The 21924-nt window shown below is 45.9% G+C and overlaps 1 protein-coding gene across 14 annotated transcripts in view; it reads right to left on the bottom strand.

Moving 5' to 3' along the window:
• Positions 1–21924, bottom strand: part of ADAMTS9 (ADAM metallopeptidase with thrombospondin type 1 motif 9) — a 93144-nt gene that overhangs the window by 49530 nt on the left and 21690 nt on the right. For all 14 annotated transcript variants that reach the window (XM_082059679.1, XM_082059685.1, XM_082059688.1 and 11 more), the window contains 12 exons: positions 18483–18628; positions 11771–11952; positions 11542–11678; positions 10822–10939; positions 10462–10557; positions 7491–7657; positions 7252–7381; positions 6783–6909; positions 4794–5004; positions 3909–4073; positions 2620–2784; positions 1642–1761 (listed from right to left, as the gene is read on the bottom strand). In XM_082059679.1, coding sequence (XP_081915805.1) covers positions 1642–1761; positions 2620–2784; positions 3909–4073; positions 4794–5004; positions 6783–6909; positions 7252–7381; positions 7491–7657; positions 10462–10557; positions 10822–10939; positions 11542–11678; positions 11771–11952; positions 18483–18628 — 1764 coding nt within the window. The remainder of the gene's footprint in view (positions 1–1641; positions 1762–2619; positions 2785–3908; positions 4074–4793; positions 5005–6782; positions 6910–7251; positions 7382–7490; positions 7658–10461; positions 10558–10821; positions 10940–11541; positions 11679–11770; positions 11953–18482; positions 18629–21924) is intronic.

Below are 21924 nucleotides of genomic sequence, written 5' to 3'. Positions count from 1 at the left end.
TGAACAACACAGTGTCTTTTAAACCTGTGACCAGCATGCTTGTGTGTTGGTGGCTTTTCTCCTGGCATCCACTTGGAGAATCAACAAAACTTGGTACCAGGGCTTCATATGCAGAACCCTCAGTGGACTTTTGGCTTATTGGGAACTCCACAACATATGTCATCTCTGTGTATTAAAACTAGACATTTTTGAGGCAAAAAGTGAAAGTTCATTAAGAGTTCTGGTACAAACACACATCTGCAAAGCAGCAACTTCATTGTTGATTGCAGCCCTTTGATTCCCTGCAGCCCACCAGAACACTTATGTCCACATGCTGATCTTCATCACATGCTAAACACGCAAGGTTTTGAGGACAGGCACGTCATTCTGCTCGATCCTGGCACAGTGCCTAACAGGAGGGTTTTGGTCCTGTCCAGACCTCCTGGGAGGCCTGGTGACAGAAAAGATTAATAGCCATGACTTTATTCCATAAGCCTATAAGTAGTCATTGCCAAAAATTAAAGTACTACTGATCGTCACTGCGAGGGAGAGGGCAGCTCTTGACAAATGGCATAAATGATTTCCTCATTGCTCTGATTTTACTTACACTGGAGACATGCGTGCCAAATGATGGCTGATGACAAGTAGGTTTGTAACCCCTTCACTATCATGCCATCAGTCTCCATACATGGGAAAAACAGTCCCTTCATAAATGTTGTGGCCTTAGTTAAACTCTGTGAAGTCATGCAGGGCTGAAGCTGGGCAGGGCAACAGCACTACGACTCTCCTAGATGACAGATAGATGGTAATGTTCTGTTTTATTCAACTGCTTCAGATGCCCTGGACATGTCCTCTGCTTGAAATGGGAATTCACGTGTTTGCTTCCAAGTACCAGCGAACACAGCATGGAAAGCCTCTTCAGCAAATTTGCAAAGGGTTTGCAATAGTTCTTAATTTATCCAGTCAGGGGGGATGTGTCTGGAATTGTAGCTGGCACATACACCATATTGTCACGTGCAGCAGATGAGAAATGACGGTCCCAAGCTGCCATTTGTACCACACAGCAGCAGTCCTGCAGCCACGTGAGCCCACACCACAGCCAGGCATCCCAGAGCGCACACAACCCAAAGGAGGTGTCTGCTATGCAGAGATTCCAGCCTCTGAGGCCAGTAAATACTGTCCCTTCTTATCCTTCTGGTCTCTGGTTGCCTTCCTATATTCATCTACTGCTGCTTCTTTAGCTCACGAGCTCTTAGAGCTTTAGCTCTGCATCTGGACACACCCTGCACATCCCATCCTGTGACTACGGCTCCATGGATATAAACCATAAAAGACAATCTTTACTCCACAAAGTCCTGATGCCCTCATGACAAGCTGCCCGTTCCCTTTTTGGCAATCTGGTTCTTCAGAGTGTAATGTTAATCACATGAAGAGAGTCTGGATGGGAACTCCCTTAATACAGCTTCTCTGTCCTGCTTCTACCAAAAATATGGTGCTGTGCTGCACCTTTGCAACAGTCATACTGCAGACCAAGATATTGCTCTGCATGGGCTGGTGTTCAGGGTAAAAGCCTTTGCTGCAGCAAGACATCCCCTGAAGATGCAACCTAGCTGCCTCTGTACACACACTGGCAAAGGATGGAGACAGGAGAGCAGGATTTACCTGGGTATCTGTTGGCCTGGTTGCAGCGTTACACTCATTATCATCCACCACTGACACGTAGGTGCCCACAACACACTTCACCGCTCTCATCTGGTAGCCTTGGCCACAAGTCACTGTGCACTGGGAGAGGACAGACAGGAGAAAGAAGTGAGAAAGAAGTGCTGGGTCTGAGTAGCTGCTTTCATTCAAAAGTATTAATCATCCCTGCCTGTGTTTAGGCATGTAGCATGAGCAGCAAAAATAAAGCTCAGCTTCTCTCTGGGTTTCTCTCCACTTCATGTATTTCAGCTTTAAATTAGGTCAAAGTTTTAATTCACTGTGCCCACCAGAGCCTCACATGCTTCACTTGCTTCCTCAGGAATGAAGGTGCAAGCATTCAAATGATTTACTTTGCTGCACACAGTAAATCATACTTTGGCACAACCTGCATCATATCCTTCTTTAAAACTGGTTGTTGGGCCCCATGGTAGCACAGGCAGCTAATGAATGATTTTGCTGATGGGAAATAAGTCTGACTGGGACAACTAGTCTGAGTTTGTTTTTAAGTCAAGAGCTAACAGTTTTGTGGAAAAGGAGATGCCAGAACACTCTGGGAGAAATGAGCAACTTGTATTTTAACAGAAAAACCTTTGCCAACCCAGAAACTGGAAAACATTAAAAACAACAAAAGCTATTCAATGGGAGCAGCTTTTCTGTGAAAATTAGGCCACATATTTATGTGCCTAAATATGGATTTAGGAGCGTAACCTTGGAAACCCTTTTTTTAAAAATCACGGCCAATTTAGTATGACACAAATTAAATTTAGCACAAAGGGCAGGTACTGTTATTGCTGCCCATCCGCTGAACCCAAACGAACAGAGGGCTGCTTTGGTGTGCAAACCAATTAACGCAGTTATGCTGGTGAGTTTGGATGAAAGGGTAGCACCCAGCCTCGGCCACCAGCACCCAGGTCCCACCAACCAGGAGCCCCGTGGTACCTGGCCCCACGGCCCCACTTGCCACGAAGCACATTCCTGCTGCTGGCACATCTGCACCGACTCCGGCTTCGTTTCGGGGTCACAAAACCTGTCGTTTAACTGATCTTCTCCAAACTGGCACCAGGTCTGGCGGTGTTTGTGCCCTTTTCCACAGGTGACCAGGCACTGCAAGGAGTAAAGCACAAAAGCTCAGGTGGTGCTGAGGATGCACTGCCAGCTCAGCACCTGCACCGGTGTTGAAAAATAAACCTGGAGACCCTGCTGCAACCACTGCTTAAAAACTGGTGCTGAGAGGCGGTTATTTAGCTAATGACCACATGTGCTGGAAAACATGTGAGTGTCTTGCAATGAGACAGGATTGTCCTCAGAAGCTGGTCCAGAGCTGGAGTGCGGAGAGCACAGCCGGGCTGGGACACTTCGGCAGAGTGAGACCATGAAGGATCTTTACTTCCAGCAGCTGTAAGATATAGGTCAAAGCCCTGGGACTGCCCGACAGCACTTTAGCTGTGCAAAACAGGGTGCCAAAGGCTTGCAAAAAGCTTGCTGGGCTCTGAGTGTTAAGGGTCTCGGCTCCCACAGGGTGTGAGTGCCTCTTCCACCACCTGGCATGGCTTGCACTACCAGCAGCTCGACCCAGAAGATAGATTTTTTTGTAAAGAACAATCTCTGTTCCCACTAAATAGTTTTCATTATTTCCTAAAAGAACACGAGTCAAAGAAATGAGAGCTATTTGGCCACAAAGGTGACAAGCTGCCTTTGAACTGTTCTCCAGCATCACTGGTCCTGCTGCAGGGAAAAGCCTCTCAAGATACAATTTTATCGCATTGCAAAGGACACCAACAGCAGCAGAAGAGGTAATGGTAATAAACAGCAGCAAGAGGGCTTAGCAGGACATTAGTAGGGTGAAATCCTGCCCTCCAGTGACAGGCAGAGCTGCCAGGGCTCGTGAGGACAATCTCAAGGGAAAATGAGGGCAAGAAGGTATTTTTCTTCCCAAAGCTACAGAAGAACCGTGGAAAAACTGGGGAGAAATTTCTGCAGGATTGGAGAGGAATTAACCCCCTGTGGCTTCGCAGGGAGGGAAATGGCCACTTGACCAGTAGTCACAAGGCCAGTGACTTTGTTGCCTATCTCAAGCCTCCCTGTGCACAGCCTTGGGGACACCCTCTGTAGCAGGCACAGTGCCACCATACCCTGGGACAAAAACAGAATGCAAGGGATGAGCAGGGACAGAGCGATTGCTTTGCAGGCACCACCAGGGTGAACCCATAGTGGTGACCAGCACCTACCTCAGACCAGTCACCAGTTTTCCACTGGGGGCACAAGAAGTCGCTGCACCGCTGCACTGTCAGCTTCTCCTGCTGACTGCACTTGCTGTCATCCAGGACGTCGTTGTAGGTGTTCACACACATGGCTCGCCGCCGCCGCGTGCCCCCGCCACAGCTCTTGGAGCACTGGGAAGGAGAGACACCGAGTCAATACTTTCTGCCACTCTGCCCGTTTATTTCTTTCATCCCACTTGCAGACAGGACTGTGAAGAGACTGCAAAAAACCTCCGGACGAACAATTTGTATTTTAAGTAACAAGCTGTTACTTTATATATTCCTTTAAAAATCCAGTCTTGCTAAGCTTAATAATGAATTTACAAATTCATTTTGGGTTATTACTTCTACAAGTGTTGGCTTTCAGTTCTCCCAAATGGCTGTAGCTTGTTCTCATTTTAGGAGAGAGAAATTATCTCCAACCAGCCTGTTCCCCTTCACTGTGCCCTCCCTGAAAAGCCCCAGGCTCATCATTCTCTAGGTCTGCATCAGGAATATTCCTGGCCACGAAGAAGTATTCTGCAAAAAAGTGTAAAGTAAACAAATTTCAGAAGTCTGCCACTGATGGTAACACATCCTCCTGGCTTCTGCCAGGAGGGCTGCCTGTGATGGGAGAAGAAAACCAGCCAGGCTCAGTGTAATGAAGACAGACCCTGGGATGTTTAAAAGCGTAAGTTCATTGCAGTGGAAAACAACGAGTACCAGGCTGCTTTGTACTACAGTGTCCTCCAGAAAAAGCAATGGAAGCAGAATCACTGTGGCCAACTTTTATACGCTATATGCAACCTAAACAGCCTGACAGCGCCATGTGAGGGGGAGACAGCGTCTGCCGCACCACTGAGCATCCCTCACCTCTGTCCAGGCCGAGTACCGCCATCCTCCCACGTTACAATCTCCAGTGCACTTCTCCCTCGTGCTGGGCTTGGGCTGGCTGCTGCAGAAGCGGTCATCAACCTTCTCTATTTTTCCCTCCAGCCTGCTGTACTTGGAGCAGTAGATCTCCAGGGTGCGGTACCCCAGCCCACACTGGGCCGTGCACTCACTCTTCCTCGCGATGTGCCACCTGAGCCAAGGAAAGCAAGTGTCAGCTCTGGTGTGGCAAAAATCCATTACTCCACGTGAAGGTGCCTGCCTTGGAGAGGATCAGAAGAGGCAGAAGGAGCTGTGGGGCTCTGCAACTCTGCAGGTAACGTGTTTAGGGGTGTTTGACATAAATAAGGAATATACACTCTTGAACTGGAAGTTTTGGCTCCTTACAATACTTCCCAATACTTTGAAGCTTCCAAAAACCTGAGGCAACAAACCCTGGCATTGTTTCATATGCGGAAGAACTGTCACCAGGTCCCTCTTAGAGACAGCAAAGCCACACTATGACTCTGGGGGAACCATGCAAAGTGGTGGGGGGTTCCGTGGTTGAGCAGGGAGCAGTGCTTTGATGGCTTTCTACTCCACATTCCACTGAAGGACCGCCACTTGGGCCTCTCAAAACAAAATACTGAAAAATACAGCATCAGAAAATTATCTGCACAGGCTTGAAATGTGTGACAAGGCATTCCACAAGACAGGATGCCTGCAAAACAGTTTCAGCTCTCCAAAGCACGAGCTATTTACTTGCTTCAAGACACACGAGCCCCAGAGGTGTCAGCGAGGAGCAGGGTTGTTCCCTCTGGATGGATGGACTTGCACCCTGGTGCCTCCTTCCTGAAAAGGGCAGCAAGGACTGATGCTGGTGGCCCTTGAGGACCCACCTGAGGATACTCACCAGGGTCACCTGGACACCAGGACAGAGTCACCAGGTCCCCAGGGTCACCTGGACACCAGCTGCTGGGCCCCAGCTCTGTCAAGAGATGCTGGACACAAGGTCTGATCCACAGAGATGTCAGAGACCTTGGAGTCAAGAAGACCTTATTGCACCTCGCCGGGGGTGCTCCTGGGGACAGAGGCAGTGACATGTCCCCTGTGGATCCTGGAGACCCCGAGCTGTCACGACAGCCTGTGTGGGGAGTGCAGAGCCCCACTCCTAAGCCTAGAGAGCAAACTTCAGCACAGCTAGAAGAATAAGATTAAGGGGATTTGGAGTCAATAGCTCCTCAATGGTGGGAGCCCTCATGTCCCTGCCTGCTTTTCAAACTCCTGCATTTGCCCTTCTCAAGTTTCCAGCCTGTTGCAATGGCAACAGCTGTTACCGTGACAACCCAACCTATAGCTCCTGTACAGCCCTGGGTTTAGCACAGCCAGAGAAACCCCTCAGAAAACTCGACCATCCCAGTTACTTCACCAACAGCCATTTAATGCCACCATATTTAAATTCCAGAAAGGAAAATGGTTTGTAATGATTCAAGCCATGCTCCCTCAATTTCAGCTCACCAGCAGTTGTCTGGGGACAGCCCCAAACGTGCTCTACACTTAAGCTTAATCTTTGCTTTAAGCAAACAATGATAAATCCAAGTCTTAGTTACTCTTTTGCTTTAAGCATATGTTTTTCCCTCTTTGCAGGCTGTTTCTAGGATGGTGCTGAGCATTTCTGATCCAGGCAGATGCGGATTTCAGGCACTGTATTGCACAGGGAGATTTTTTCAACACTAGGTGATTTTTTTTTTTTATAGTTAGCACTAATTTAATCCAATAAGAGAAATGTGAAAATGTAGAAAAGTGCCTCTCAAAACACAGCTGGTGGATGCCAATCCCTCTTGGTTTACAAAGAGGCAACTGCTAATCCTTTTCTTTTTTTAAATCTAACACAGGCTGGTGAGAAAAGGATTTATGGTGAGAGGTGAAAAGAAAGAGGAGTAAACAATAAATATATGATGTAATGTGTACACATGGCTGAGTAGAGTGCACCTTAATTCACATTCTGTGCTACAAGGCTCAGTGATGGGGTCAGGCTGGGGAAGTCGATCACATCGCTGGTCCGACACCGTGAGCTGATCCGACTCTCTCGTACACACGGGTTTCCTTTTTCTTTCTCCTACACAGAAAAAAACCCCACACATCGCTTGAGTCATACAGGAAAGTGATCAGATCAGTCATTTCTCTTACTCCTCCTATAGTAGCAATTAAGAGACATTTAATTATGCTTTTAAACCTCTTTCAGAAATCGGGGGGTGGGTTAAGACTCTCTAAGATGAGCAGCAGAGCAGTGGCGCGCCTTGTACGATGTTATCTACCACTACAGCCCAGGGAAACAGTCACACCCATAACATGAGAATCTCACAGAAAGCAAATGGAGAGGGATTTAACAGCACTGCCTAGATCCCAGATGAATCCAGGACAAAACTGTGTCTTCTTTAAAACCTTCCCAAGCACCCACCTTGGCAGAGCTTACTGCAGGGCTGCCACGGGCCATACGTATTCCAGTAAAACTGCTGAGGTTTGTCTTCAATGGGGATATTAAATGTGTAACGAACATCAGGATTGTACAAATTACCCACTGATAAAACCTGAGGGGAAAAAAAGATGAAGCAGAGCAAACCAACAGACTTTGCTGCCCACATTTTTCAGTCCAGTAATGCTGGCTGGACTTTTCCACACACACAACATATACTTCACCTGAAGTGTTATTTCTTGCTCAATCCGATCTGTAGAATTAATCCTTTCAATAGTATTATCCGATCCGCTGTATTCGATCACAGCATTTCCAACTTTGATTTCCCTTTTAAACATACTGACGACAAAGTCTCCATTTAATATAAAGTCTCCTTGACTGTTAGATAAGGCTGCATAGGTGCAAAAAACAAGAACTAAAGACGCAGAATTAACTCATATGTACATAATAACGTGGGTCATGTGCTCTCAGGGCTCCCTTTCATTGGGGTGGCAGGAGAAGCCCGCTGGCACTCTCAAACAGAAAGGATGTAAAGAGAGCAGCAAAGCTCTTACAGACATTGTGCCTTCTCCTTTTTCCACCAGAGAGCCTCATTAAAATGAAGGCTGAATGCCTGAAGTTTTTGCTACAGAGCTCACCCATAACCCAGGGCAAAGAGATACCCAAAAGAGATGCTGGCCCAGCTGCCGCATGCAGAACGCACAGTCTGTATCCCCTCATACACTGCAGAAATAACCATACCCATGTCTTTTTGCTAGCCACACAGGTAGGGTGGCTTCCCTGTTGTTTCCAGGTATGTTCTTACACTAAATACATGTACCCTAATTGACCAAATGTCATTTTCCAGTAGATAATTACAGGGAGTTTGGTCAGTATCTCTCCCACTCATTCCCTCTCCCTCCTCCCCCCCTACTTTTTATTATTCCAAATCTTAAGGTATGTGAAAGCACTGGAGGCTTAAAGCCTAAATGCTTTATAAAAGGAACGGTTTCCTGAAAACAGCAGTCTGCTGCACAACTTCACACTAATGCGATTATGTAGCTAATTTCCTAAGTTAGTTTCCCCACCATTTCACCCATCACAGCTACATTACTCCAAAGCCTCTGTACTGAAAAATCTAAACTTAACACCAAAACACCAAAGGAAAGGTTTTTACACGGAATGAGAAGAGAAAATAAAGCAAAACAATGCTCAGTAGCAAACAGACACAGGATGGAGAAAAACTCACAAAGCAGACGCTATACTCAAACAAATTCCACACTTCGGAGGCTTTATTGTCATTAGGCAGTAGTAAAACTCATTAAAGGATTCTTTCTCATTTACTGTATCTCCTACAACAGTAGGTACACATCTTGGACTTGATGACAACATCAAATTCCTCCTAAACTGTTAAGCAACTACAAGGTTCACAGTACCGAGGGCCCAAGATTTCACACTCAGTGAGCTGCAAAATAAGCGGACACATGCGCACTTCTCATTTACTTCTAGTCAGGCCTAATGTGAAGGAATTCTTTCCCAGCAATATTAAAGCAACATTAAAGAAGATTTGACTTCATTGCTTCCCAAGAAGATTAAAGGCCCTCCAAGAAGAGCTGAGAAGTTCTTTGGGGCTCCTTCTGGGGTGGACCAGTTTGAATAGGCACAACACAGGGAGGATTGTTTTTCTAGAAAAGAGGAATAATGAAATGTATCTCCCTTTCCCAGGACAGAAAACTACCACACCTTAGTAAGGTTTTCTTGGTACTGATGTGCATTCATGCTGCACCATCTCATTTCATTGCTGTGAATGTGCAGAAACTATGCAAGGCAGCAAAGTGGCCGGAAGTGAATGGCCGCGGGTGCACAGGGACAGACAGACAGCTTTGCATGACCCCAGTCTAGGAATGAGGACAGGGGGAACCTGCTCAGCTTTTTGCCTGAATGAAGGGTCCAGCCACATGGATAGCACTGGAGAACAGCCGCCAAAGCTGTCAACACCATTTCCCTTTGGTGAGTGATAGTCTACTCTACTCATTTCTCAAGTGAAGTCCTTTACCTTCCATAGGCTAGGAACCAACAGCCTGGTCCCACTTTTAAATATGCCCAGTTACAGTGAGCACTTGGGCTAAGCCCTGTATTTTGCAAAAACACTCAACAATGCAGGGATTTTGTGAGATGAAAGGAGATGAAGTGCCCTGCTCAGGGGTGTAAATATGGAACCTGCAAACCCAGTGCTAGGTATGGGGTGTGCAGAAGAGGAGGAACAGAGCTGGGAGAGCAGCCACCATCCACCTGGGACTGCAAGGAGCCACAGCCTGACACCCTGCTCCATCAGCAACCCCACCAGATTCTGAGGGGCACAAACAGGACTTGATGGGAAGACCAGCCTTCCACTGGCAGGTGTAATATCAGTTGTAATGTGTGTTGGTGTTATATCCACTATTGAACCCAAACAGAATTTTCTATGGGGTGAACCACTGATCAGCATGGTAGAAAAGAGACACATGGTTGTGTTAAAAGCATATGTGCATGCTGCAGACTGGTCTAACACAGCACCACAAGCATTTTAATCTATCCCCAGAGAGATACCCACAGATTACAGAAAACAGTGACCATGAATGTCCAGCAGTCAAAGGCCAAGTTATTGTTAGCTTTAAATCAAACAAACATCTTTGGTGCAGGATATTTCATTACAGTTACATATCACTGTCAGGCAGGGACAAGAAGGGCTCAGTCGAAGTGAAATCAGAATTATTATTCTCAGGGGAATAGAAAACAATTTCTCTTTGAATTTGTTTGTACACACATCTTTCTGGCTATGGCACATTTACTCTCCAGCTAAGGCACAGTGAGTGTAGAGTCGTGTTAAGTTGCGATGAGAAGACTCCAGCAGAAGTCAGAAGTCTGTTTGGTTCCCAGCTTAATGCCTCAGCTCCCACCCAAAGCACAGGCTCAAGAGTCCTTCCCAGCCCCAGAGACACTCTAAGGGGATATTTCTTAGAGTCCGTGAACCTCCCAAACTTTGCATCAAGGATGGCATGAAAAAAAGAAGGAACAAGATAAGGCTGCATGTTTGGTAGATATATGAGATCAAGTCTCAGTAAGAAAACATCTCCCTTAAGTGAATTCTTCATCCTCCCTAACAGAGAGCAGCCAGTGGATATCGCCACAACCAGACAATAAAGCAGATTTCTAGACTTAAGGACTGTAACTCACCCAGGTAGTTGTCATCCTCTGGTTTCCCTGAGTAACTGTGCTGACGCACATCAATATTAGTTGCACCAGCTGGGATACGGACCACAACGTTATAGCCTAGAAAAGATTTAACAGAAAGTCAAGGCTATTACACAGGCATTTCATTTGCTTTTTACAGGGGAAAAGGAAATGATCAAAATTACTTCACGTTACACAAGCTGATACTTTTCATTTAGAGGTAGCGTAAATAGTTATAAAATGGAATATGCTATAGCTAGAAGGATTTTGCATTTTACATCAGTGTTTTTGTAGATTAAGTGTGGTAATGGTTTTTATAGACCTGCATTTTTCACTATAAAGTTTTTAGCAACAGATTCTTACCATAATGCACCGTGTTAAATGTGCCTGCAACAGTTTTGCATGAAGAATTATCCCCACCACAAACACCACATTTATCTCTTCTTGCTTTTGAATTCAGCACATGATCACATCCAGCTTGCTTTAAGAGAAAAATTGAAAAAAAATAGATTGAGCAAATACAGACTAGAGCAGCATTTACAAACCTTCCAATTAAGGCACACAAAAGCTTTGTATGCAAAAGGCTTCCGTGAGACAAATTGTTTGGCTTCCCCACGTTTTTTCCACTGATTTAAAGTGTGGCCATCCCACACCATTTTCAAACAAAAGGCTTTTTTACAACGTGAGAATCAGAAGTGCTATTTGCACCAGGCGATGCCTTCACTAAAGAAAACTTCTTGCATTGGTTGTTCCCATAGCAAAAAGAATGAAAAATAATTGTGAATGGAAATGTAGAGTCCTCCAAGGTCTGACTGAAGGAAACACCGTGTGGATTCAGGCTCAGATCTCCACAGCCCTCAGTAAAGAAGGACAGACATACAGACATCTTCCACGCATGGCTCTTGTGGAAATCTGGAGGTTGCCATGAGCTTCAGATCAGCCGTGGTTGGCAGAGTCTGCAGATTCTCCGGCAGCCCCAAGTGAAGAGGGCACAGCAATGACCGGCTACAGCAAGGTGCAGAAGCACCATCCTGCCACGAAAAAGTGCAACCACCCTGGCTAAAGAGAAGGGAAAATACTTACCCGGCAAAGGCCCTGCACGCAGATGTCATTTGTGTCAGGGCCACAGGGCGTCCCATCGATGACACGATCCCGCAGCTGATAATACGCTGTATTTCCCGCCACTCGGCAGAACAACTTGCACCGATCCTTCATCAGGACTAGGGATGGGAGGGAGGAAAACCAGAAGCATGTTATCCGAATGTCATCAGCCTGACGCAGCAATCCGCATCTCCCTTCCCCGGCCACTTACTGCCGCTGTATTTGGGAACCCAGCGCACGTTCGTGGGCAGCCCATTGATGTTAAAGTGCTTCCCATCAAAGTCGGCACACTGCTCGTCCCGGAAATCCTTCTTCAGCTTTGAGCATGGTTCGGTGTTGCAGGATTTAAACTTCATGCGACGACCCACGCAGTATTTCCCACCGTTTTTAGGCCTGCAGAAACAAGACTCAATCGTAGTTTTGCAGCCTGTTCAGCACAGTCAGGATTTGCAGCACCATTTTGCGGGCCATGTATTTAATATCGCAGGCTGGCAGCAGGAAAGGTTATGCAGCTGTCTAATAAAAAAGACCATATTTGCAATGGTAAAAGAAGATGAAAAAGGGAATATTTGCTCTCTTATGAATGCAGCAGTAGTGAGAAAAAACAGAAAGGAAACACATCTTCCTCCTTAACTGGGGATTTAGTTTCACACTGTGGGATCCTGTATGGGACCATCCCTCCAGAACTCAAGCAATCCTATGGATTCAGCAGCTGAGGGTTTGCCTTTGATCTACTGGGTTGCAAATAACCAAACATCACTGCAGAAAGGAGAAAGGGCTTCCCTGTGGAGGCTGAAAGGCCAGGCAGTGCTTAGTCCTTCAGGATTTGTAGTCCAAAATGGTAGAAGTGGTAATGCTAGACACTTTAAAACAATTTTATCTCCACATGTTCCAGAAAGCACCAAAAATGGCCAATAAATACTTTACCCCCATTTTATAGTAGGATGGCTCTGGTATAAACTGGGGAAAGCAATATCATCCAAGCCACATAAAAACCAGCAGATAAGCCTAGGAGAAACTGTCGTTTTGAATTTCCCAACTCTCAGATTCAGGGCTGGAGTCATAAAACTATTTTTGTCCTCGTATGTAGATGGAGCCTTTGCCAGGCAACAGCTCACTTCAGGGACCCAAAAAGCCTTTCCTCCTGCAGCCACTGTCAGCAGCGGCGCGGGAACAACCCAGCAGAAGGCACCTTTCTGGTAAGGACTCCTTTTCAGCTATGGTAACACTGTGAGGAAAGTACCCTTGGGATATAAGCTATCTTATCTACTCTCTGTTCAGTTATTCTAGGAACTAGGGTAAGGTTTCATACGCCCATCTCTGTGCAGCCTTCTATGCATATAACGAATTATAACAATAAAACTTAAAAGGGTGCACTATGCTTTAAATGTTCCAAGAAAATCCCACCATCTCTGGCGCTCTCTTGTGAAACTTCAAATGAAATTGAGAGGGCATGGTGGAGGCTTCTACAAGCTACCACCATTAATATGCATAATAAAAACTGCCCTACCATCCAACTTTGTTTTTCTCTGATGCCACAGAAGCACAAAGTGACCCTTGAAGCTCAACATGTGTGCCCAGCTCCAGCTGCTGCTGCAAAATAACCACCAAACCTGCATCTTCTACCCAACCCCTGAACAAAATAAGTGCCTGTGCTAGCAAGAAGTAGAGATCAGAAGAGCAATGCACTGGGCGCTGAAGTCCTGGCACCCACATCTCCTGCCTTTTAGGGCTTTTCTTCAGGATCGGCTCTGCCTTGCCCCAGGACCAGACGGCTGTCAGTGCCTCCGGGATACTGGCAGAATGCATCTTCCCATTGAGCCTCCTCAGGAAGAAAGCCAATTTGCACACAGAAAGACCTTTCAAAATGCAAATTAATGAGTGATAAATGGGAAGCACCCCTGCCCCTAGCATGGAGATGCCCACTGTAGGCTCTCCACGTTGCATGCAGTCAGCATCTTCTACCATAACAGAGATAGAAACCCCTTGCATATGTATGAGGGTCTCTACACACAGCAAGTCAACAAACTCCTACACCTTAACACAAATTTTTAGCATCCTTTGAAGTACAGGCACATCAACAAGCTTAAGAAGACCAGGAGCGCTTGTTCCCCCACAAGTAATTCTTCACTCTGACGTTTGAAAACTATTTGTGACTCAAGCAGCAGGGTTCCTCTTAAATAAATGAGGAGACAGAGGCACCCAGAGGGGCCTGCCCTTGCCTAAAGGCTACCTGAAAAGTAGAAAAGGGCAGGCGGACTTCCCACCACCGCGCTAGCACCAAGCTAGGGATGCTCGCAGGTTTGGCACGAGTCTGAGGGCGAGATGCAGAGCACCGCCAGCTACACACATGGGATTTCTCCTGCCAGCATCCTCTCCTTGCTGAGATACACACTGCCATGGTACAGATCTCTCAAGTCCCATCCTAAATGCTGAGGAGTATGGTTTGTCTTTAGGCATGACCCAGAGCTGAAGCTGGTAACACCGGCTCTACCTGCTCCGATTGTGAGACATGAGGAAGAAATTTTTTACAATAGGGTGGTGAAACACTGGCCCAGGTTGTCCAGAGAGGTGGTGGATGCCCCATCCCTGGAGACATCCCAGGCCAGGCTGGATGGGGCTCTGAGCAACCTGAGCTGGGTGAAGATATTCCTGCTCATGGCAGGGGGGTTGGACTAGATGAGCTTTGAATGTCCCTTCTAACTCAAACTGTTCTATGATTCTTACATACCATCTGGAAACTAAACATGCATCACTTGCAAAGGTTTCTGGTGCTTGCAATTAAGCAAGCAACAGGGCTAAAAGTTACAACCAACTGCATAGCACTCACTAAAGATATCAGTTTACAGAACGATTTCACACTAATTCCTAGTGGAGCAAAGTCTAAACCTGGTTTCTACCGATTTAGTCTATTCTCCACCTTGGATTGGCAAACAACTTGATTTAATTTAACTGAGCATGCTTGGGACTGCTCCAGAGCTAACTCAGTGCTGCAGCCCCTGAGGGTGCGTCCAACACCCCTCCTGCCTCCCAGCCACCATGGTGATTTCTGGGGGTTTCCCACCACCACAGCCTTCCCACAGACTATTCCTATGAAGGCACATTATCATTATCTACCTCCAGCTACAAAGGGACATCTCGACCCTGGGGAAACCTCTTAGCTGTGGCAGCAGCACACTCCAGACCTCTGTGAGTCCAAATCATTCATGGGGGAATTAACTGGATTCCTCATTTTTGCTTCAAAAGCATTTACAGTGCAGCAGGACTGTTGTGGTTTGACAAAGGCTTTAAATTATGCAAACCTCTAGCAGGGTATTTCATTCAAAAAAATTGCAATTACCACATTTTTATCACATTGCTTCCAATATGAATCAAATCAATTAAAATAAGACTTCGAAATATTAAGTTAGTTAAGAAGAAAATGCAGGAGCTTTTTTTTTTTTAAGAGTAGGTCTAACAAAATCCAGATATTCCAAACTACTGTATAACTTCCTTTTCTCTAGACATGACCTGCAAGATTGAGAAAACATCGAACACAGCGACACACCACAAACTGAAGGATGCTGAAACTTGACATCATATTGCAAACTGTCAGCTTCGTAACTGCGGCAGTAAACCTCCCTGCAGCCAGCATTCAGGGCTGAAGCACACTCACAATTCTGACGTTTAAAACCAACCTCAAACCACCCTGAAAGTTTTAAGGTGGTTTTAAACCAGCATTGCTTTTCACAGAGCTTGAGTAAACAGAAAGAGCTGACCCTCAAAAATAAGTCAGCCTCATATAAGATCGATTTTCGACAACACAAAGAAATACCAGATTCTTCACACTATGCAATATTTTTATGGATAATCATCAGCAATGCACTGCAGAGACAGAAGGGAATGTAGCGCATGCATAGAAACCTTCTTGTTCTCTCTTGATTTCCCTTCTCTCTGAATCATCTGTTTGATCAACTAACTGCCAGTGCGGACCTGCTTTCAATCCAGCATAATTCCCCCTACAAGCTCCTGTGCACACCCCAGCGTCGCTGCGTTCCTCCCAGCACGTCAGAAACTCCCAGGACACAGCAGGCAGGCCTGGGGAGCAGCGGGCTATGATCCCCGCTCCCACCTCAACACATTTTCGATATACGAAGCTTAATGCATCACCTGCAATTACTGAGCACGAATGTTTTTGCTCGCAGACCTTAAGGCAGTGCCCAGCTCCCAGTGGTCCAGAAGCACCGGGTACAGGTACCTGATGGAGATGCGCTGGTTTTGGGGATGCTCTGCCTGTGCTCAGGCCCATGCTGCTATGACTGGGGACGCTCAGGCTGCAACAACGAAAGGACCCTGGAGACCAACCACAGGGTACACGCGTTCATCTGCAAATCTGCCTACGCGACTGTGCTCACGCAGCGGCTGCAGAAAAATCTGTGAAGCCCTGGTGTGCACAGATCAGTTTGAGATCTCCTTCATGGCATCCTGAGAAACCCTGGGACTGGGAACTGGTACATGTGCTGGCTCCTGGCAGCCAGCACAGTTATCTATAGGTGTGTTTACACGTCAAGCTCAGACAGCTTTTGGCACAGGTGGACACTTTTGTGATGGACTAAAATGCAGACGTGATCCGACTCGCATCCAGAGATAACACCACCCCAAACAGAAAGCCATTCCTGGAAACAGGGCTCCTGGTATTGCCTTCTTATGAAATATGCCTTTTCCCCATAATTCTGAAGCTACGCCTTGCTTTGAAAACCAGCGCTTGCACCACAGACCCGCTATGTGACGTGCCGCAGCCAGGGGCTTTGTCTGTACCAGCCAGCCTTGAATTCCCAAGTGGGCAACCTTGGTGGGACGGTTCTGGTCTGGTTAGCTAATACATTCTTTCAGTGTATGTCAAAACATAGTCTGCTGCTGTTTCAGAGGTTTACAGCTCTTCCTACAGCCTTGCAAGATACTTGTCCATGTAGGTGTCAGAGCACAGTACAAAGAGAGGCAGGAGCTGTAGCCTTATTTTCTGTACCATGGCTAGATTTAACACAACATTTTACTGGCATGCAAGATACCTTCCCCAGATCCTCATGCACAGAAAAAGCTTTAAAAATCTAAACCATCTTAGAATATAAAAGACTGAAAACTATTTCAGACCTTACTCAATGTACCTCAGTTGGTTTTCCTGCCTGCTACAAAACAGGAGAAACAGACACTGGACCTATTTTGTATATTTTTGGAGTATTTTGAAAAGTGAGAGAGGCAGGAGAGTACTCAGCAGTGTCTCAGCCATTTGCATCATCTCAGCAGCCTCACAATAACAGGAACATAGATGGTGGGAGCCCATGCTACAATGTCAAATCACAGCGACAAAACAAGAGAGTTGGGGTAAAGCTCTGTGGACGGTACCAGGACAGACAGTTTGCCACAGAGACTTCATGAGGGTTTGGAGAAGAGGCCAGTGCCAGCTACACAGAGGCCTAAAAAATAACCACTAATAATGATAAGAGTAGAGGATTTCACAGGCAGCTTGGTACCTAACGTCTTTAGGTGCTTTTGCAAATCCCAGCCAAGGCAACGAGCCTCACAAAACACCCAGATACAAAACACAAGCTATAAGTGAAGATGGAATTTAAAATCCCTTGGCTAGCCCTCAGGATAAAGTAGATTTTCTATCATAAAAAGCTATCAGTCCAAACAGATGCCTCTCCAGAAGATGGGAATACTTCTTCCTGACAGGATCCAAAGGTTCGGCAGCACAGCTATTTTTGCATGTGAAAAAATATTTTGGTTTTGTGTCTCCATGGCTACTGGAAGACCATATAGTATGTGCTGACTCAGCATGGTGAGATGAGAACTCCTTTGTTCTTGTGTGTTTCTCAGCATCCTCTTAATTGACATACTGGAGTCCTACTCCCTTAACTTCAACTCTTCTGTTTCGACACCTGCCCAGCTGTGCTGAGCAGCCTCTCCTGTCACTTCACATGCCGCAGGTACGAGCTCTCCCTTCTCCCATTAGCAGTGATGAATCTGTCACTGGTACATCACTAATGGCCATTTCCTTGGCAATAAGCCTGCTCCATCTTTTTAAGAGTCCTTGGTCCAACCAGCTTTACAGACCCCTCACTCCTCTCCCTGTCTCAGTACCAAACGAGAGTCTGGAGAGCCTCCTGCCCACGCCTTCTTGCTCTCATGGGCTGAAAGGAGGTGGTTAAACAGAAACCAGCACAGTTCACAATTTATGTAAGCAGCCTGTCTTCATACCAGTTGCTCAAGCTATTGTTAATATTTCACCAGCCACACATTCATCTCCTTGAAGCCCACGGCAAAATTCCCTGCCATTTCAAAGGGTGTAGAATTTTGCATTCCAGGCTGATGGCAAACATTCTTGAGTGCCACTTTTTAATGGGGCACAGATTTCTGCTGAGGTTTGGCTAGTCTGCGCCAGCTGATGTGTAACTGTATAAAGGATCAGCTGCAAAGCCAGCCAAAGCAGGAATAAAATGGTAGAAAACTGTCTAAAGGATCTGGCCTGTAGGAACAGCTGCAAAAGCAGCCAAAGCATGGGTAAAATGGTGAAAAACAGATAAAACCATGACTCCTTCCCTTCTTGGTCCTTTCTGATCCACAGGTTTGGAAGAAGAAGAATCTCTTTAGGAGTGAGACCCCAGCTGTGCCTCTCCAGGAAATCAGGAGGCAATAAACCTGCACAGATATTAGCTTTTTTCTTCTCTCTCCATTGAACAGATCTCTTTTTAGTGCACTTTTCCCACAAACAAAACCTGTGACCAGCCACTCCTGGGTCCCCATGATGATCCATGCCAGGCAAAGCCACCAGCACCTGGGGTGACACACAGGCTGGGAACAGCTGAAGGGCACTTCAACCCGTTTGGGTAACCCAGCTGCTTTTCCCCATTTCCTCCACCAGTGTTTCCCCTCCGTGCACTTACTCGGGCCTGTTGCACTCTCGTATCGCCGTCTTTATGCCGCCGCCGCAGGTTCTCGAGCAGGTCCCAAAAGGGCTCCAGGTCCCCCATGCTCCATCTGTCACCGGCGCCTCTCGCTCTTTGGGTACGCACATCCCAAACCGGCAGTGCTGTGCGCAGAGGAGAGAGACAGGAAAGGTGAGCTTGCCTTGCTTTTCATTACCACCCTGGATGCCAAGGCTCAGGCTTACTTATTTCTCAACCGCTCACAAAATGTAGCAAAGATTTTGCAATCAAATAAAATTTAACTTCTTTAGTTTTGTCTGTTGCACCCATATTTTTTTCTCACTGCAGCCTTAAATGAAGAAGAGAAGACAAGCTGCAGAAACCACTGGAGTGATTTATGGGAAGAAGACTGGTGGTTGCTGTTGTCCTCAAATATTCCCTGTTTACTGGTGCTGAGCAGCATGGCAATGCTCAGCTCACAGCACTGGCTTTTCAAAAAGCCGCTTATCTGAATTCCTGGAGAGCAGCAGGAACCGCACCATGTCAGGGGAGGAGACAGACAGAGAGTAGGAAAAACAACAGGGAAAACTCAAACCTCCGCACAGCTGTACAAAGCCCCAGGACAGAAGAGGGAAAGGAAGCTTCCAAATCTAAAGGGCAAATAAAATAGAAAAAATTCCTCAATGCAAAGAATTTTTCTTCACTCAGTCATAACACGGGACTTGCCAAGGCCTGGCACGTGTTTTGTTTTCCAGCTATAACTCTTGTTTTCTTTTGTTTGGAAAACTGGTTTTAATTATCTTGGCAAGTCCCTGTCCCTCATTTCTACAGTATAAATTGTGTCCCTTTGGGTTATGTTTGCTAGTCTGACTACAGAGACTTCTGGAGAGGTGAGATCTAGGGGAGAGTCAGCTTCTGGTCCCACCAGAGCGGATGGAAAAGTGTCCCCAAGACCCATCAGAGCAGGGTTTCCCCCCCACTGAACAGTGCTTGCTAAAGCAGATTTAAACCCAGAGTCATGTTCACCTGCTGGCAGATGCCCAAATCTTTGCAATTATATGAAGCCCAAACATTGCTGATTGCTCACAGATTAGAAGAGGTTACAGACTCAAAGAAGAAAACATATAGCGCATCATTAAAATATTCACTTCCAATATCTCTCTGCACCTGATGCTGTTCAGGAATGGAAACACCTGATGATCTTTATGGCAACAGGTTCAAATTTACCAATGTGCTGTGTTTTTCAAGCCCTTTCACTAATGCCAGAACAAGACATTCCATAAGCTCATCCCCTTTTTTAGATACCCTTATGAATCACCTTAGAGAAAGCTGTCTAGGAAAACAGAGCAAAATCAAGGTATCAAAAGGTACCAAAATCAAGGGGGTTGAGCATCCAGGCCACAGGACACTGGCTCTGCAGCACATTTAACACCTTTAGCCCATGATGGCCAGTTTGGCCCATTGCTTTGCTGATGAAGAAAGCTGATCTCAGGTGCATTTGCCTTTGGACGTGGTTTGCAAGACAGCCAAACAACTCATAGCTTGGGCCCTAAATGTGGTGTTTGCTCAGAGATGAACATGGTCTCAAGGCTGCAATGTGCCTTGGATTTGCTGTCATCTGAAGATTTCACTCCCCATATAGAAACTGGCTGAAAAAAAATCTGCTACAGTAAAGGACAGGAATAAAATAAGCTGAAATGCCTGCTTCTTTGCTGCAGGACAAGCCCTTCCAATGCACAACTTCTCCTGGCATTTAGAGGGTTGAAAAACTGCAGGATGGAGACCCCTATGCCAGCCCTGTACCAGGGACAAAGAGGTCCAACAGCATCATCAATGTACAAAAAATACACAACACCAATGCAACAGTGCTGTCCCAGTAGAGAACTTCTCACAGCAATGTTGAAGCTCACAGCTAAATATATAACCACAGTCATGCTTGGCATCACTGACCCAGAGAAGACGACTGAATAGCTAACTAGTGAATGTACACAGCTAACAGAGCGTGACATGACCTATATGTCTCCCATCCAATGGTTGAGAATTAACCAGGAAATCACCTACATCCTCTTGATTTTATTAAAAATTGAGGGTTTGGAGTGGATGGTAAATCAAAAGGGGAAAAAAAAAAAAAAAAAGGAGCAGCTGTTTTAAATAAACAGCAAGATTATCTTATGGAAATGCAATGGTGTTTCTTGGAACCACACTGTGAATAGTCTGGCTGTGCAACCTTCGTGCCTTTTGTATTTTAAAAATAATTTCTATGTTGAGTTACAACAGAAAAACTAAAAAGCCTGCCAGGGTTCTCTTTCCTATGAGCTTACAGATCAGAGAACGAAGAGAATAAAAGAGTTTTTGTCTGTAGCAAGTTCAAAATAACTTAGACACACAGTTGAGCAGGAGAGCAACGGCAGGAACAGGAGACACTACAACAGGCTTTCCTTTTCTTTGTCTTGCCACTGGAGTCCCAGACAATTCACCAAATCCAGCTTTCATCCTTGTGCTGACTTTAGCTGAATAGATTAGCAGGGGGCAGACAAGTGCTGCGAAGCTTCACGCATGCATAACATATACGCTACCTGCTGCCATACGGCAGGAGACAGAAATGATTACTATTCATCTCTCTTCTTTTACCATTCTTTAAACAACCCTGAAAACCACAAGAGACAGAGGCCCAAGTTTACGACCCTCTTTATTTTCTTCCAGTGATTTATTTCCACCCAACAATGCGCTGGTGCTGTGAAACCCTGAGAACGACGACGGGTGCTCACCCAGCAAAGGTCAAACTCTGGGCTGGGCTTATTACTTGGTTTAGCAATATCAAATTCACTGTCCTCACACGCAAAATATGCATAAACTAATACTCCCATGTTGTTTTAGTGTCCTTGATTTAAGAATAAATTTAGAGTCTGGATAAATCTACATCCCAGTAGTTTTAGCTAGATTTTTCTTAGCTCTTCAGGCTCCCTCATTTCCAAATATATGACCATAAAAAATGGGACGGTATTTTCTCCATCTGTCACCTCATATATCACAGGCTTTAAACACACAGACTTGAGGCAAAGCATTAGTCAGCATGCAGCAGTTTGATGGGGCTCCTGGCCACAGCAGAGTACCTAAATAGTGATTTATTCCAATGAAAAGCACTTCAGACTCGCACCTCAGCACTTCACAAGCCCAAATAAACACTAAGGAGAAGAGAGTTTATCATGATTCAAACCTTAAGCTTGAATTAGACCAACACACAGATAGAAGAATTACTCCGTAAAGCCTTTTTGTGAGAATACATTCAAATGCCTGAACACTAGCAGACTGCATTAGCTTTTTTTAAGAGCCCATCTGCTCTCAGCTGAGAAGTTCAAGGTCACACTTGTCTAATTTGTCTAAACTTGTCAAATTGTCTAGATTTGTGGACTGAAATGTTTTTGCTCACATGGTCTTTAAGAACCATGCAGCTGGACAC

This window comes from Streptopelia decaocto (genome assembly GCF_964273445.1).
Source record: "Streptopelia decaocto genome assembly, chromosome: 8".
NCBI lineage: Eukaryota > Metazoa > Chordata > Aves > Columbiformes > Columbidae > Streptopelia > Streptopelia decaocto.
This window is presented reverse-complemented; position numbering and strand designations above follow the sequence as displayed.